At 25.0% G+C, this 13,506-nt stretch overlaps 2 protein-coding genes across 8 annotated transcripts in view; one reads left to right on the top strand and one right to left on the bottom strand.

Annotated features, from left to right (window-relative positions):
- LOC126851779 (cytochrome P450 4C1-like) overlaps positions 1–13,506 on the bottom strand; it is a 421,874-nt gene that overhangs the window by 156,589 nt on the left and 251,779 nt on the right. The window lies entirely within an intron of this gene.
- Positions 1–13,506, top strand: part of LOC126851766 (F-actin-monooxygenase Mical) — a 42,268-nt gene that overhangs the window by 4,425 nt on the left and 24,337 nt on the right. For 6 of the 7 annotated variants that reach the window (XR_007687730.1, XM_050596063.1, XM_050596066.1 and 3 more), the window contains exons 2-12: positions 1,189–1,516; positions 1,879–2,203; positions 3,262–3,620; positions 4,470–4,727; positions 5,391–5,593; positions 5,841–5,974; positions 6,807–7,054; positions 7,449–7,571; positions 7,938–8,132; positions 10,028–10,267; positions 12,888–13,029. Coding sequence is in view for 6 of the 7 variants with exons in the window: in XM_050596063.1 (XP_050452020.1) it covers positions 1,235–1,516; positions 1,879–2,203; positions 3,262–3,620; positions 4,470–4,727; positions 5,391–5,593; positions 5,841–5,974; positions 6,807–7,054; positions 7,449–7,571; positions 7,938–8,132; positions 10,028–10,267; positions 12,888–13,029 (2,509 nt within the window). In the remaining variant the exon portion in view is untranslated. The remainder of the gene's footprint in view (positions 1–1,188; positions 1,517–1,878; positions 2,204–3,261; positions 3,621–4,469; positions 4,728–5,390; positions 5,594–5,840; positions 5,975–6,806; positions 7,055–7,448; positions 7,572–7,937; positions 8,133–10,027; positions 10,268–12,887; positions 13,030–13,506) is intronic. The other variant, XM_050596067.1, reaches the window with a different exon arrangement.

The following is a 13,506-nucleotide window of genomic DNA, read 5'->3' as shown; positions in this document are numbered from 1 at the left end:
TAGTATCGCGATTAGTATCCAGGTACATATTTATGAAATTATATGATAAAATTCGAATAAAATTTCTAATGTTCCAATAATTAAATCATTAAAATATTTTCATTAATTAAATCATCAAATATTAAATTATTACATATTTTTTGAGCACATTTATTAATTAATTCCTCTTATTTAAAATATTTTAAGCGTTTCCTGCATTAATTCACCATTCGCACGAATATATTCTTCAAAGCTTCGAAGCTTGGAAGTTCGAAGTTAACTTTGAAGCTTCGAAGAAATTCGAAGATTTGTAGTTAATTTCGAAATTGTCAAAAGTGTAATAGCCTTACTTATTTCTTCCGAAAATCCACTGCAAAAGTTTTCGCATTTCCACTTTTTTCTCGGCGAAATGTGAGAGCAAATTCATGAGACGGGCTACAAAGTTATCAGACCGTAAGTTCAACGAACTGAAGAAGAACGCGGGGGCTATCGGCAACTTCAATGCTAAGTACATATTGCAGTTGCTCGCTAAGACCGCGATAATAAGTGAGAGTTAATAGAATTATAATGGAGCGGATTAATTCGCGTTTAAGTGCAAGATGAAAAATTGTAAGTTCCGCTGTTTTCTCTCGATTTTTCTTTATTTCGCTTTTTTTCTTTTTTTTTTGTCAATAAATAAATTTTTTTTTTATGACATATACAATAATAATGTGCATAAAAATGAGGCGAATATTTTTGAAAAGTGAAGTTCTTTTTTTTTGCGCTTTATTGCTAGAACTCTATTAATTGTATTATATTGAAATCTTGAGAATGAAGAGTATGCTAATTTTGAAATGTAAAGCAATTTTTTTAATTAATTTTGCGACTGGAAATGATTATGTACTTATTATCCACGAATATACATGCCATTAGCACACAATAGATGCTTCAGTTGGTCTACATATATTCAATAATGCAATTTTTTTAATTAAGTGATGTATTAATTGTGGAGATTGTCCAATTCTAATTGTCGAAAAATGTATTCTTATTTTCTCTTAGTAATTGTTTATTCAATTGATGAACTTCTTCTGTTGCTCAAGACACAAAAATTATACATTTTACACTTTTTATAATTTATATTGTATTATAATTTTATATTTATATACACACACTGTATACACTTAAGTTATAAAAAGTTAAATAAAAAATAAACAAAGTTTTTTTTTACAGGTAATGAAGAACTAATGAACTATCACGAAACTGAAAGCCAAAGACGATGGATCCAGTCAATAAGAAACAGGTGGTCAACTCACCGGAAGTGGCGTTGGCCAGCGAGGTGTTTGATCAGTTTTGCAATGCCACTACGTTGAAATCTATTCTTGGCCACTACAGACAATTGTGCGAATTGCTAAAAGTTCGACCGAACAACATTAATCAGTTTTATCCAAAATTGAAGGCGAAGCTACGATCATGGAAGGCACAAGCGCTATGGAAGAAGTTTGATCAACGGGCTAATCACAAATGTTATAATCGTAGTAAAGCATGCCCGAACACAAGAGTGAGTTTATTTATTAATTTTCACTTTCTAAATTATTTTCTCTTTACGAGAAACATTTCAAAAGTAAAATATAATTTTGAAAAGTTCTTTCTCTCTCTCCTATTAGCAATATTTGATAGAATTATCTTTTTTACAAGAAGATTTTTTATTTGAATAATAGAAGATTTAAATGATAAAAAATATAAACATTTATATATAATAAAAGTTCCGGACGAACGTCTTATTGTGTTTTATATTGATTATATATATATATATATATATATATATATATATATATATATATATATAATTTTATTCAATCAATATAATATTATATTAAAAAGCATTTGTCTCAAAAATATTTCTTCTTTGTTTATCTCTAGGTTTTGATAATCGGCGGAGGCCCATGTGGCTTACGCACAGCCATAGAGGCACAGTTGTTGGGAGCCAAAGTCGTGGTAATAGAGAAAAGGGACCGGATGTCTAGGAACAACGTTTTGCATTTGTGGCCTTTTGTTATCCAGGATCTACGAAGTTTAGGAGCGAAAAAGTTCTTTGGAAAATTTTGTGCGGGTTCCATCGATCATATAAGCATTCGGCAATTGCAATGTATTTTACTTAAGGTTGCTCTGATTCTCGGCGTCGAGTTCCATGAAAGCGTAAGCTTTGATTCCTTGATTGAACCACCTGAAAATCAAGAGGACGGCAGTAAGTAATGATTAACTATAGAATATTGAAATTACTTTTAGGTGCAATTACAATGTACAATAACTAAGTAAAATGGCAATTATTTCAATGTAATTGTTTGTAATAGTTATTGAAATGTGAAAAAAAATCGAAATTCTTGAATGACGCGATTGAACAATTTTTGATAATTGAATAAATCAATAATGCGAATAGTTAAAAATTTTCAGTGAGTTTTTCCTAAGATTTTTAAGTAGATATCTAAAAAAATATATGAAAAAGTTTATCGATTTTTTTATCAGCTTTTTTATTATAAGATATCATTTCTCGTGTATTTTATAATTTTTCCATTTAAAGATTGATATGACTCATAATTCTGCTATATCTAGAAACAATTAGCAGTGCTATGATTACGATCTATCTATTTACAATTAATAACGTTTTCGTATAAGTGTAATTATTCGGACCTTCAAGTTAGTCCTTTCACTATTAGCACTAAATTAGTTCTAATTTATCTCAAAATTAGATGCTAATTAAGTGTTGAAATCCGGAATTAAGTGCTCAAACCGTTTGACAGAAAATTAAATTTATATTAGAGAAGCTGATTTAACATTAACCTGACTATCATATGAAAAAGATTTATAAATTACACCAATAAAAAAAAAAGAAAAAATAATTTGAATACCTAATTCCGAGCTTTATTAGTTAATTAGCATTTAATTTTATTTAAATTAGAACTAATTTATCTCAAAATTATTTGTGAATGGACTGATTTAATAATCAGTCAATTACTGATATTATTTCATGTATTGGAATATATTCTGAAATTTTTAAATAGTATTTGATACATTTAATAAACAGACATATATATATATATATATATATATATATATATATATATATATATACAAAAATATATTTATTAATAATATATAAAAAGAGAGAAGAATAATTTATATATATGATGCATTTAATAAAAAAAAAGATCCTGTTCTATATTTTTTATATTTATTTTTAATAAATTTTATCTTGAAAGTAATAAAAAATTTGAATAAACATTAATATATATGATTTTTTTTTAGAAATTGGTTGGGGAGCAAAAACGTTACCAGTGGATCATCCTGTCTCTCAATATGAGTTTGACGTGCTAATCGGAGCTGATGGCAAAAGAAATACTTTAGAAGGTTTTAAACGAAAAGAATTTCGAGGAAAATTAGCCATTGCAATCACTGCGAATTTCATAAATAAGCGAACCGAGGCAGAAGCTCGAGTTGAAGAGATCAGTGGTGTTGCCTTTATTTTTAATCAAAAGTTTTTTAAAGAATTATATCAAGATACGGGAATCGACTTGGAAAATATCGTATATTATAAAGACGACACACATTATTTCGTTATGACTGCTAAGAAACATAGTTTAATCGACAAAGGAGTTATTCTGCAGGTAATAAAATTTTGATGATATATGTAGATCGTAAATAATATTTTATAGATTCAGAATTAAAAGTATATTTTATATATATAATTTTATATATTATGTATTATATATTATTTTAAACAATTTATTGAGCTTTTAGATTTTGTTTTTTTAATATTTGATTTTTTTCTGTTTTTAATAATGATATCCCAAAGAATGTACTTTTTCATTAATTTTGTCTTTTATGAATTTTAAAATTATATTTTGGTAATCGTTGCAAAATCATATTTGTAAAACATTTTTTTACTTAAGAAAAAACGAATCAGCTATGTAAAATCTCATTTCAAAATACATTTTGAGATTCATGGATTTGATATTGCAAATAAATATCAGCAACTTATATTATCTTTCTTTTAACAATTTGTTATAATTTTTTTTTGTATTAAAATTATTATATTAAAAAATATGTTTGAAATGATGATTGTTGATTTGTATACATTTTTATGATAAAAGTCTTATAAAATGTTGTACATTATTTAAAATATCGTGATATATTACCACATGCTATAATGCAATTGATGCAAGTTGATTCATTAATGTAAATCTAATTTTTTTTACTACTTATTTTGCTCAATTGTGTATCAGTAAACAATTATAATATTCATCATGTCTTTCATAATAGAATATTATGAAATTATAATTAAAATAATCTCAAATAATAATTAAACTACAAGTGAATGTATAACTGATATAAACAACAGATAATATAAAAATAACAATCTTTTAATATTTATTTGAACAATAGAGAATAAGCTATTATAAAGCTATACTTCATTTGTCTCTCAACAATTAAATTTAATTGTTATCGATTTTTAGGATCATGCTGATACTGCAAAATTACTCGCGAAAGAGAACGTAGATCGTGAGGCATTAATGCTGTATGCGCGGGAAGCGGCGGAATTCTCGACGGAATATCAAATGATGAACATGGAATTTGCGGTGAATCATTATGGCCAACCGGACGTAGCCATGTTTGACTTTACTTCAATGTATGCAGCAGAAAATGCGAGTCGTGTATTGAAGCGTCATGGACACAATTTACTTATGATCCTTGTAGGCGACAGCCTTTTGGAGGTAAATAATATATATTCTCACGATCGTTCACAAAATTTTCTTAAAATTCGTTCTTTATGTAAATTTAAATTAATTTTTTTAACATAAATTTTATACATCCATAGGGAAAATTAAAAAAAAATAAGAATGTGTATACATAATAAAAAAAAAAACCAAAAAAATCAGTTGTTAAAAACAAGAATTTCAAAACATTATGATTTTATTAAGAGAAATAATAATAAATAAGTTGCATCATTTGATTGGTCTCTCAAGGTTTCTTATTTAAAAATTAAGTTTCCAGTTTTGACATTTTGATATTAAATTTTTTGTTTTTATTTGAGTTCATAGATGTATCATTTAAGTTAAGTTCATGAGTTTTGGATATCCTATATAATATTGTACATATATAAAATACTATAATAATGTTTATATAAAAAATAAAAATATTTTATATATAAGTTTATTATTTTAAAAAATTTTTATATGAAAACAATATCTGTAGAATTATACAAAATTCTATTGAATATCTTTTATTTTAAATTATTTTTAATATATTCCATGAATTTTTGTAATGCTTTCTGATATTTTTTTACTTTTTTAGTACATTTCCATTTATTTTTCTATACACTTCAGTGTTTCTTATTTTATTTGGTTTTCAATGAAAAACTAAAGCAATGATTGTAGCCATTTTGGCCTACTGGCTCTGGTTGCGCAAGAGGATTCTTGAGCTCTCTGGATGCTGGTTGGGCAATCAAGGGTTGGGGCGCTTCATTTTCACCATTGGAAGTAATCGCTGAGCGCGAATCAATATACAGATTGTTAGGACAGACGACACCGGAGAATTTGAATAGGGATTACGCCGCGTACACCCTTGATCCTCACACTAGGTAAGGTATCAATTATAATTCTATTGGATCCATACAATAAGTCAATTAGATATTAAATAGCTAGTAGATGGAGAAAGTAGCATATTTTCAGATGATTATCGAGCGAGTTTTAGAGTATTATTGTAATAGAGAGAAATAATATAAATTTTTTAAAATATTTTGAACAAGTTTTTTTTTCTTTGTCTTATGCCAAATATAACATGTAATAATAATGAAATTAATTAATTTATTTATTTTATTTTTTCAGGTATCCGAATCTGAATATACGTTCCGTGATCCCGATACAAGTGCGCAGTCTTCTTGATACAGATGATCCAGAAAGCATCAAACAACCTGTGGTTCAATCTGAGATCGATATTCCAAAGAAACGAAGACGACGCGGTAAGCTTAAGTTGTATAAGATTCTTGTATTGTAATTATCTTAAAAGATTAAACTCTGTCATTCTTGATGAAGCTTCCAAGTGATTTACATAATTTTAAATGCTAATGCTTTGTTTTATGTATATATCATGAGTTTAATATAATATTCTAAAAGAAATTAACCAAAAGAATGGGAAAATCTTATTACATATTTAAAAATATAACTCACACTATCATAGGAGGGTCAACTTTTTCAATTTTGTCAACTTTGTCAACTTTTCTAATTTTTGATCTAGCAAGTTATATGTATCAATTCTTAATTTGTACAAGAGAATATGTTTTCTCGTGCATTGATTATAAATATAATAAAAAATGAAAAATTTAATTAAAAGTACAAGAAAGTTTAATGCAAATAAAATCTTGAAATTGTTAGATAAATAATGGTACAAGTAATTAGATAAATAATGGGTGTTAGATAAATAATGGTAAAAAAAATAAAGTAAAAATATACAATGTTTATCAACTTGTTTTAAATATTAAATAAGATAGATATAATTTTAATATCAGTTTTTTTTTATAAGTATACAATAATAATTTCAATTTCATATGTTGTTTTTCTATATTTTCTATCAAACTTTGTATTATATTTAAAAATTTAATATTATGGAAATTTCCAATATATATATATATATATATATATATATATATATATATATATATATATATATGTATATAGGAATGTTAATTTTTATATATAAATCACGTACACAACAATATCATGGATAAAAAATAATATATTTTAATTATTTTTTGAATGTGAGTATAAAGAGAGATAAAATATTTTTTTATATAGATCTAAGAGTAGAGGCTCAGATTCATCCAGACACATTGCTTCGTTGGCTACAAAAGCAAGTTGCATTGTATGATAAAATTCACATTGAAGATATGGGTGCCTCCTTCAAAGACGGTTTAGCCATTTGTGCAATTATTCATAGATACCGTCCAGATCTAATAAATTTTTATAGCTTAAACGCGGAAGATGTAGTGAAGAACAATCAACTCGCCTTCGATACATTGGAAAAGGAATTGAATATATCGCCGGTAAGCATACTACATTTTTTTATCTGTTTGCTCCAATATCAATTATGTGTATATATTTTTTCTTTATTTTATATATATTTTCAATTATATATTCTGAATTATAAATTATTTAATATATCCTATGATTTTTAAACGATAAAGAATTTTAAAGAATAATAAATACAGGAAATATATAAGGTACATCATTTACAAATTAGCTATTGATAAATATTTTTATTTCAGATAGTAATCACAATTATTGAATTATATAAATTAAACTATCGGGATTATAATGACAACATTAATATAAATTACTGTTTGATATTATTTAGAAATTATCTGTATAATATTTTTTTGGTTATTTATAAAAAGAATTAAAAATATTTATATAATTAAATTATTATAATACTTACAGATAATGACAGGAGAAGAAATGGCTCAATGTGATGTTCCTGATACACTTACTATGTTTTCTTATTTAACACAAATATATGAAGCTTTCAAAGGCGATATTCCGTACATCAAGCATCCAAAATTAGTAAGTAACTAAAGATAAAGAATGTCTATTCTCTAGAAATTTTAAAAAATTTTTCTACAAATTTTAAAACATGATAATCTGCTCTCAAATTATAGTATAAAGATATAAATAGAAAAAGAGATCAGGAAGATTCAATATTTCCAGTCTCAATCATTTCATTGTTAACATATGAGTTTATGAGAATGTAACAATAATTCATTAAATGTTCTTAATTACAAATTTGTAATCTCTATCTTTGTTTGAAATTACATTTTTTTTTTGTTAATGCGCACTAAAATTATTACTATTTTTCTCAAAAAATTTCAAAAAAATACTTGTATAAGATATATATAATCACGAATTTAAGTAATATTTATATTATAATAGGAAGCAGAAACAGAAGAATGCAGCGCACATCCAAAACAACTGAAACAATTAACACCCGAGGAAAAGTCTATGAAGAGGCACTCGCGCTCGCGGTACGCTAATGAAAATATACAGTCTCACATGGATAAAAAGGACAACACAACTAGTCGGCGTTCTCGAAAGAGACGCAGTACCGAGAAAATGAGTGCGACAATGGTAAGTGAAATAAATTTTGTTTTTTTTTTGCAGTTTACAACAAGCAATGGCTCTATCGAACAATAAGATAAACGAATGCATTAATGATATTTTGATTTAGCATATATTTTTTTACACTATTTATCTTCTTCATATGCTTTATTACAAGTTGTTTAAAAGCATATAGTATCATTATTGCACTTGTTTTAATTGGATAAAATAGGGATATAAGAAATATTGAAAAATATATGATATAAAAATAAAATATATATTGTGAAAGTTTTTATACGCATAATCAGATTACAGAATATTTTTCTAAAAATCTAAATTACGATCAATCTGAAACGTTATGAATATTTAATGTATATATATAGAATATATATATAGAAGAAATTATGCAGTATAAATCACTTTAATTCTTGCATATTTTCAAATATTTTTTTGATAATGGAGGGGAGAAGAAAGTTGCATGTTGTGTTGCAGTTTAATTATATATAGTAAATTGCTTGTTATTTGAGAGATTTTCTTAATCTACTTTTAATTTACATTTAATCATATCAATATTTATCTTGCAAGTAACAATCAAATTTTTCAAAGAAAATAAAATTTTGTAAATAAAATTTTGTAATATATGAACATATTTTATTAATAATACTTTAATTTTTATTGCAAAAATACAATTTGTTTCTCTAAAGATAATATGTATATTCTTTTACATAAATACAAAAAAATGGACACAAGATCATATTCAGCTATATATGATATTACATAATTACATAAGTTCATTTTTTCTCGGGTTATTTTAAGGATATTTTGCAAGAATATAATAAAATAATGAAAATATAAATTTAAAAAAGAATTTTTTTTTATTAAAAAACTACACGGGTAATAATTATATACACGTGTAATAAATATATTTCTCAAATAATTAAAATACTTGAATCTTATATAGTCACAATGGCCGAAAATCGGAGCTGTTAGATGGCGCAGGATATTCATATCATTATTAATCGCATTTGTTGGATTTTTCTTTATCGTACTACGGAAGAAAATAGACATACTGAATGCGCATTATCCAGCATAGGAGGGAACAAATGCAGACTGTTAGTTATGTCATTTTTTATACAATCTTATGTATACATTTTCACATAATTGTTATCACAATTTCTTAACTTGTCTCTTACAATTAGAAGAGAGATCACAAAAAAATTATTGCAATCTATCTATTGTCGATATATGTGTAAATTGCTGGCAGAATACTAAATACAGTAATATTATAATTGATTATTAGATATCAAATTTACAATTAAGCTAGCAATATTTTACAATAAAAATACAATAAAAATATATTTATTTACAATAAATTACGAAATATTTTATAAGTTGATTTTATTTATATTATTTTCCATTTAATTTTTTTTTTTATGTTTATATTCTTATAATTTTCTGTTTTTTTAATCTTGCATTCTGTATGAAAAATTTTGTTCTTTAAGAGCCCAGACTACTCTAGCAGTATAAAAAATTCATAATTCTTAGGATTTTTTGTTTCTAGAGGAATATTAGAAATTGATCTTATCGTTTTACACATGTTTTTATTGATGTTTAAATAACGCATCAATATTTTTAAATTTAGGATATTTTGCTTTTTTTCAATTAATGAAAAAAGCCACTACACGTAGAAAATGTTTAAAAAATCGATTTTTTTTCAACACTAAAGTAGACTGGGTCCTTAAATGGTTTAAGAAATCATGAATTCTTTCGTCTTTGCTTTATGCTGTCTTATAATAGTTTAATTCGAAATATAATAGTGTACTTTGCTATAAAAAAAAATTATTGGCATAAAAAAATATTAGTATTTTTGATTTACAATTGTTGGTCAATTTATGGCTAATGATAATTCTAAATTCGCAATAAAGGATGAGAGACAGAAAAGACTCGATGAGATCGAAAAGCATCGAACTGAGCGCATGAAGAGACGGCAATATTTGCGCAAGATGGCGACGCAACAATTCTACAAAAGCATGCAAATGTTACAAGCCAATGCAAAACACGAAAAAGATGGGCCGTTTGAGGATTATTCGATTTTCTTATACCGTCAAACTGCACCAGATTTCAAGGACAGAGTAAAAGATCTAGAACAGAAAATACTCTACCCAGTAAGCCAGACTGATCATGAGTGCAGATGAATGTTTTTTTCTATTCATCAATCTGAAATCTGTATCTTTCAATGCTACAGATAACAGAGTTATTGTTTCTAAAAGATGCTTGGCATGATAGAGTGGCTATTATTAACTATATGGCTATTATTAAATGGCTATTACAAAATGGCTATTAACTTAATTAAATTAAAATAATTAAATTAAATTAATTGTTTGAAAAAATAAATTGTGTATGTCATTAATTAGTTTTGATTATAATATGGAGCTTAATAAAATATTTTAAGTAATAAGGCCTAGATATTTTGAACTCAATTTTGTATGAAGAATTATTTTATTCACAGTCGTATTTCGTTATTATCGCACTTATAAGATCCAATATTTATGCGGAAAGAAAAAAATACTGAAATAAAGAAAAAAAATTTATACATGTACATATACATATGTATAAATATAAATAAAGAAGTTATTTTCTTCTTTTTCATTTCAGTTTAACAGACATTAATTTAAATTTAAATTGCATTAGTTTCATTTTTGAGTTTAAAGAATTAGAGTTTAAGATAAAAATGCATCTAATTTTTAAATAATTACGAAATCTATGATTGATTATGCTTTTAAAATAATAGATTACATGTCTAATTTAATTAATGTCACTAATTCAATGTATACAGAGTATCCCAAATTTAAACATCAAAATTTCAGGATCGTATAGGGACCGATAAACTAAGAAAAAGTTTTTTGAAGATTTGTTTTTGCTTTGTTTTGAAGAAAATCGCAAAAAAGAAAAAAAAATTTTATCAGAAAACTTAAAACAATATTAAAATTATTAGGCTTCGAAAAATATCATGAAACAAAAGCTGCAAAGCATGAAATTAAGAAAAGAGAGTGAATTAAAATACTCCTGAGATAAAATTAGAGGATTGTAAGTAATTACGCGACAACCCAAAATTTTATTTCTAATTTTACCTCAAGAAGATTTTAACTCACTTTTTTTTTAATTCCATGTCTTACACCTTTTATTTTGTAGTACTTTTTAATAAACCTAATAATTTTAGTGTTGTTTTAAGTTTTTTGGTAAAAATTTTTTGTTTCTTTTTTACAATTTTCTTTCAAACGAAGCAAAAACGAGTAAATCTCTAAAGAACTTTTTGTCTTAGTTTAGGTCTCTTGGTTTAGTTTCGGTCTCTTATACACTCTCGAAGTTTTGATGTTTAAATTGGAGACATTCTGTATATTACATGCATGTCCCCAGTATACTTAAATTGTTTGAATACAACTGTTACATTTTTTTTATGTTATTAAATTTTATTATTAAAATAATTAAATAGTTTTAGAAATTCTATATAAGTATTCTGTAACTTATGATACCAACGATGTAATAATATTACACGAACAAAAAAATTAGTCAAAAATGTAGAATAGATTTGTTTCATATAAGATTTTATTTCTGAGGAACTTAATTTTTTTAAAACTTGATAACATAATTACATTTTTTTATATTTGGATAATCTCTAATAATCTTATGACACATTAATAAATTCATCTCACTACTAACAAATTATAATCAAGAAACACAATGATGTCTCGCAGTAACAGCAAGGCGAACTATTCAATATTGCGACTATTTTACCATAAGATTATCGAATCTTAGATAAAACTGAACTGATCAAGTTCTTACAATTAGTAATAGTTATCGATAGTTTGGGTTCTAATTATATAAGGAAAGTGTTGTTCTATGTATTCTATGAACAGGAGTAATATGATAGAAATTTTTAATGTAAAAATTTCTATTCAAGAAATCATTATCATCATTATCATCGTTCAATCTCAACAAATTTTTCGTGGATTAATAATATGTTTGGAAATTAATATATACATGATTGTCTATAAATTATATTATCCAGGAAACGGGCGTACTAAATATGCCTGTGTTATTTTATTTTTGTAAACAGCTATTGTTTTGGCTGAACAAATTCCATTTTTGTAAAAAATTATTTTAAGTAGAAAGAAAAATATACTTGACGCTTTTTTTTACATCTTTGATGTTAAGTTGATATTTTTCCAAAGTACATATATACATACATATAGACTTATAGTTTTTAATATATTTTACATCTAAATGGCATAAATCAACCAGAAAAAATGTATGGTAAATTTATATTTTTTTGCGCAAAATATTAATTTCTATTTTGCTTACAATTTTTTTTTTAAATTTTATTAAATATCTTATTTATATTGAACCTTAAAATTAAAATGGGTTTAATTTGTTCAAGTTAATATTATCTATTAGTTCTGTTAAAATTTATTTTACTTAATTCTTCAGAAAATTTTTTTTAATTTCCAAGCATTTGATAATCCAAGTTTTGGTAATAAAAAAAAATTTAATGAAAAAGACCTAATTTTTTAATTTATTAGAAAATATTACTTAATTATTTTGTTTTTTAATTTATTAGAAAATATACTTAATTATTTTATATGGACTTTCTGAAATATCTTGTATATATTTATATTAAAATTGCCCTTCATGAAATATTGACAGTACTTGCTTTGCATTATTTATGATATTTCCTGTGATCTTTGTTTGCTTGTAAAAGATTATTAATTTATCAATTATTCCTAGGACAGACAACCTAAGATACACATCGGTTACGAAAGAGGTAATGTGGACGAAGAATTTTCGGGAAGAATAAAAGATTTTGAAGATAAATTAAAAGGGGCAACATCTTCAGAGAAAAAACCTAAAGATCTCTTACGTGCCATCGGTTTGTACATATTTTTTAAATATTTTATTTATCTAATTTTAATGAAGTTTTTTGCACCTAATTATATAAGATTCTTAGTTAAAATTCGATAATGTTGAAATATCTCGAAAACAACCAATTATAATAAAAAATATGAAGCAATTTGTAGGACTTAAAAAATTTACTTTAAAGTGATAACAGCTTGACTTTGGATAAAATTTTCAAGGTTAAATAAAGGCCAAGTTAAATTAAACTCTTGTTTTTTATTGCATATTTTTATAGCTGATGTCGAAACATTTCTAAAGTGATATAAATAAAATTTTCCGGAAAAAGTTTTAATTTTTAAATAGATTTTTTAAGCTTTAGATTTTTTTAGACTTTGCTTTTTATATATTTTTTATTATAGTTAGTTTTTGAGATATTTCAGCGTTGCCATATTTTTGGGGAATATTATATGTATGTAACAAAATTACACAAAAAAAGAAAGAAAATGAGAGA

Source organism: Cataglyphis hispanica, chromosome 8 (assembly GCF_021464435.1).
Source record: "Cataglyphis hispanica isolate Lineage 1 chromosome 8, ULB_Chis1_1.0, whole genome shotgun sequence".
Classification (NCBI taxonomy): domain Eukaryota; kingdom Metazoa; phylum Arthropoda; class Insecta; order Hymenoptera; family Formicidae; genus Cataglyphis; species Cataglyphis hispanica.
This window is presented reverse-complemented; position numbering and strand designations above follow the sequence as displayed.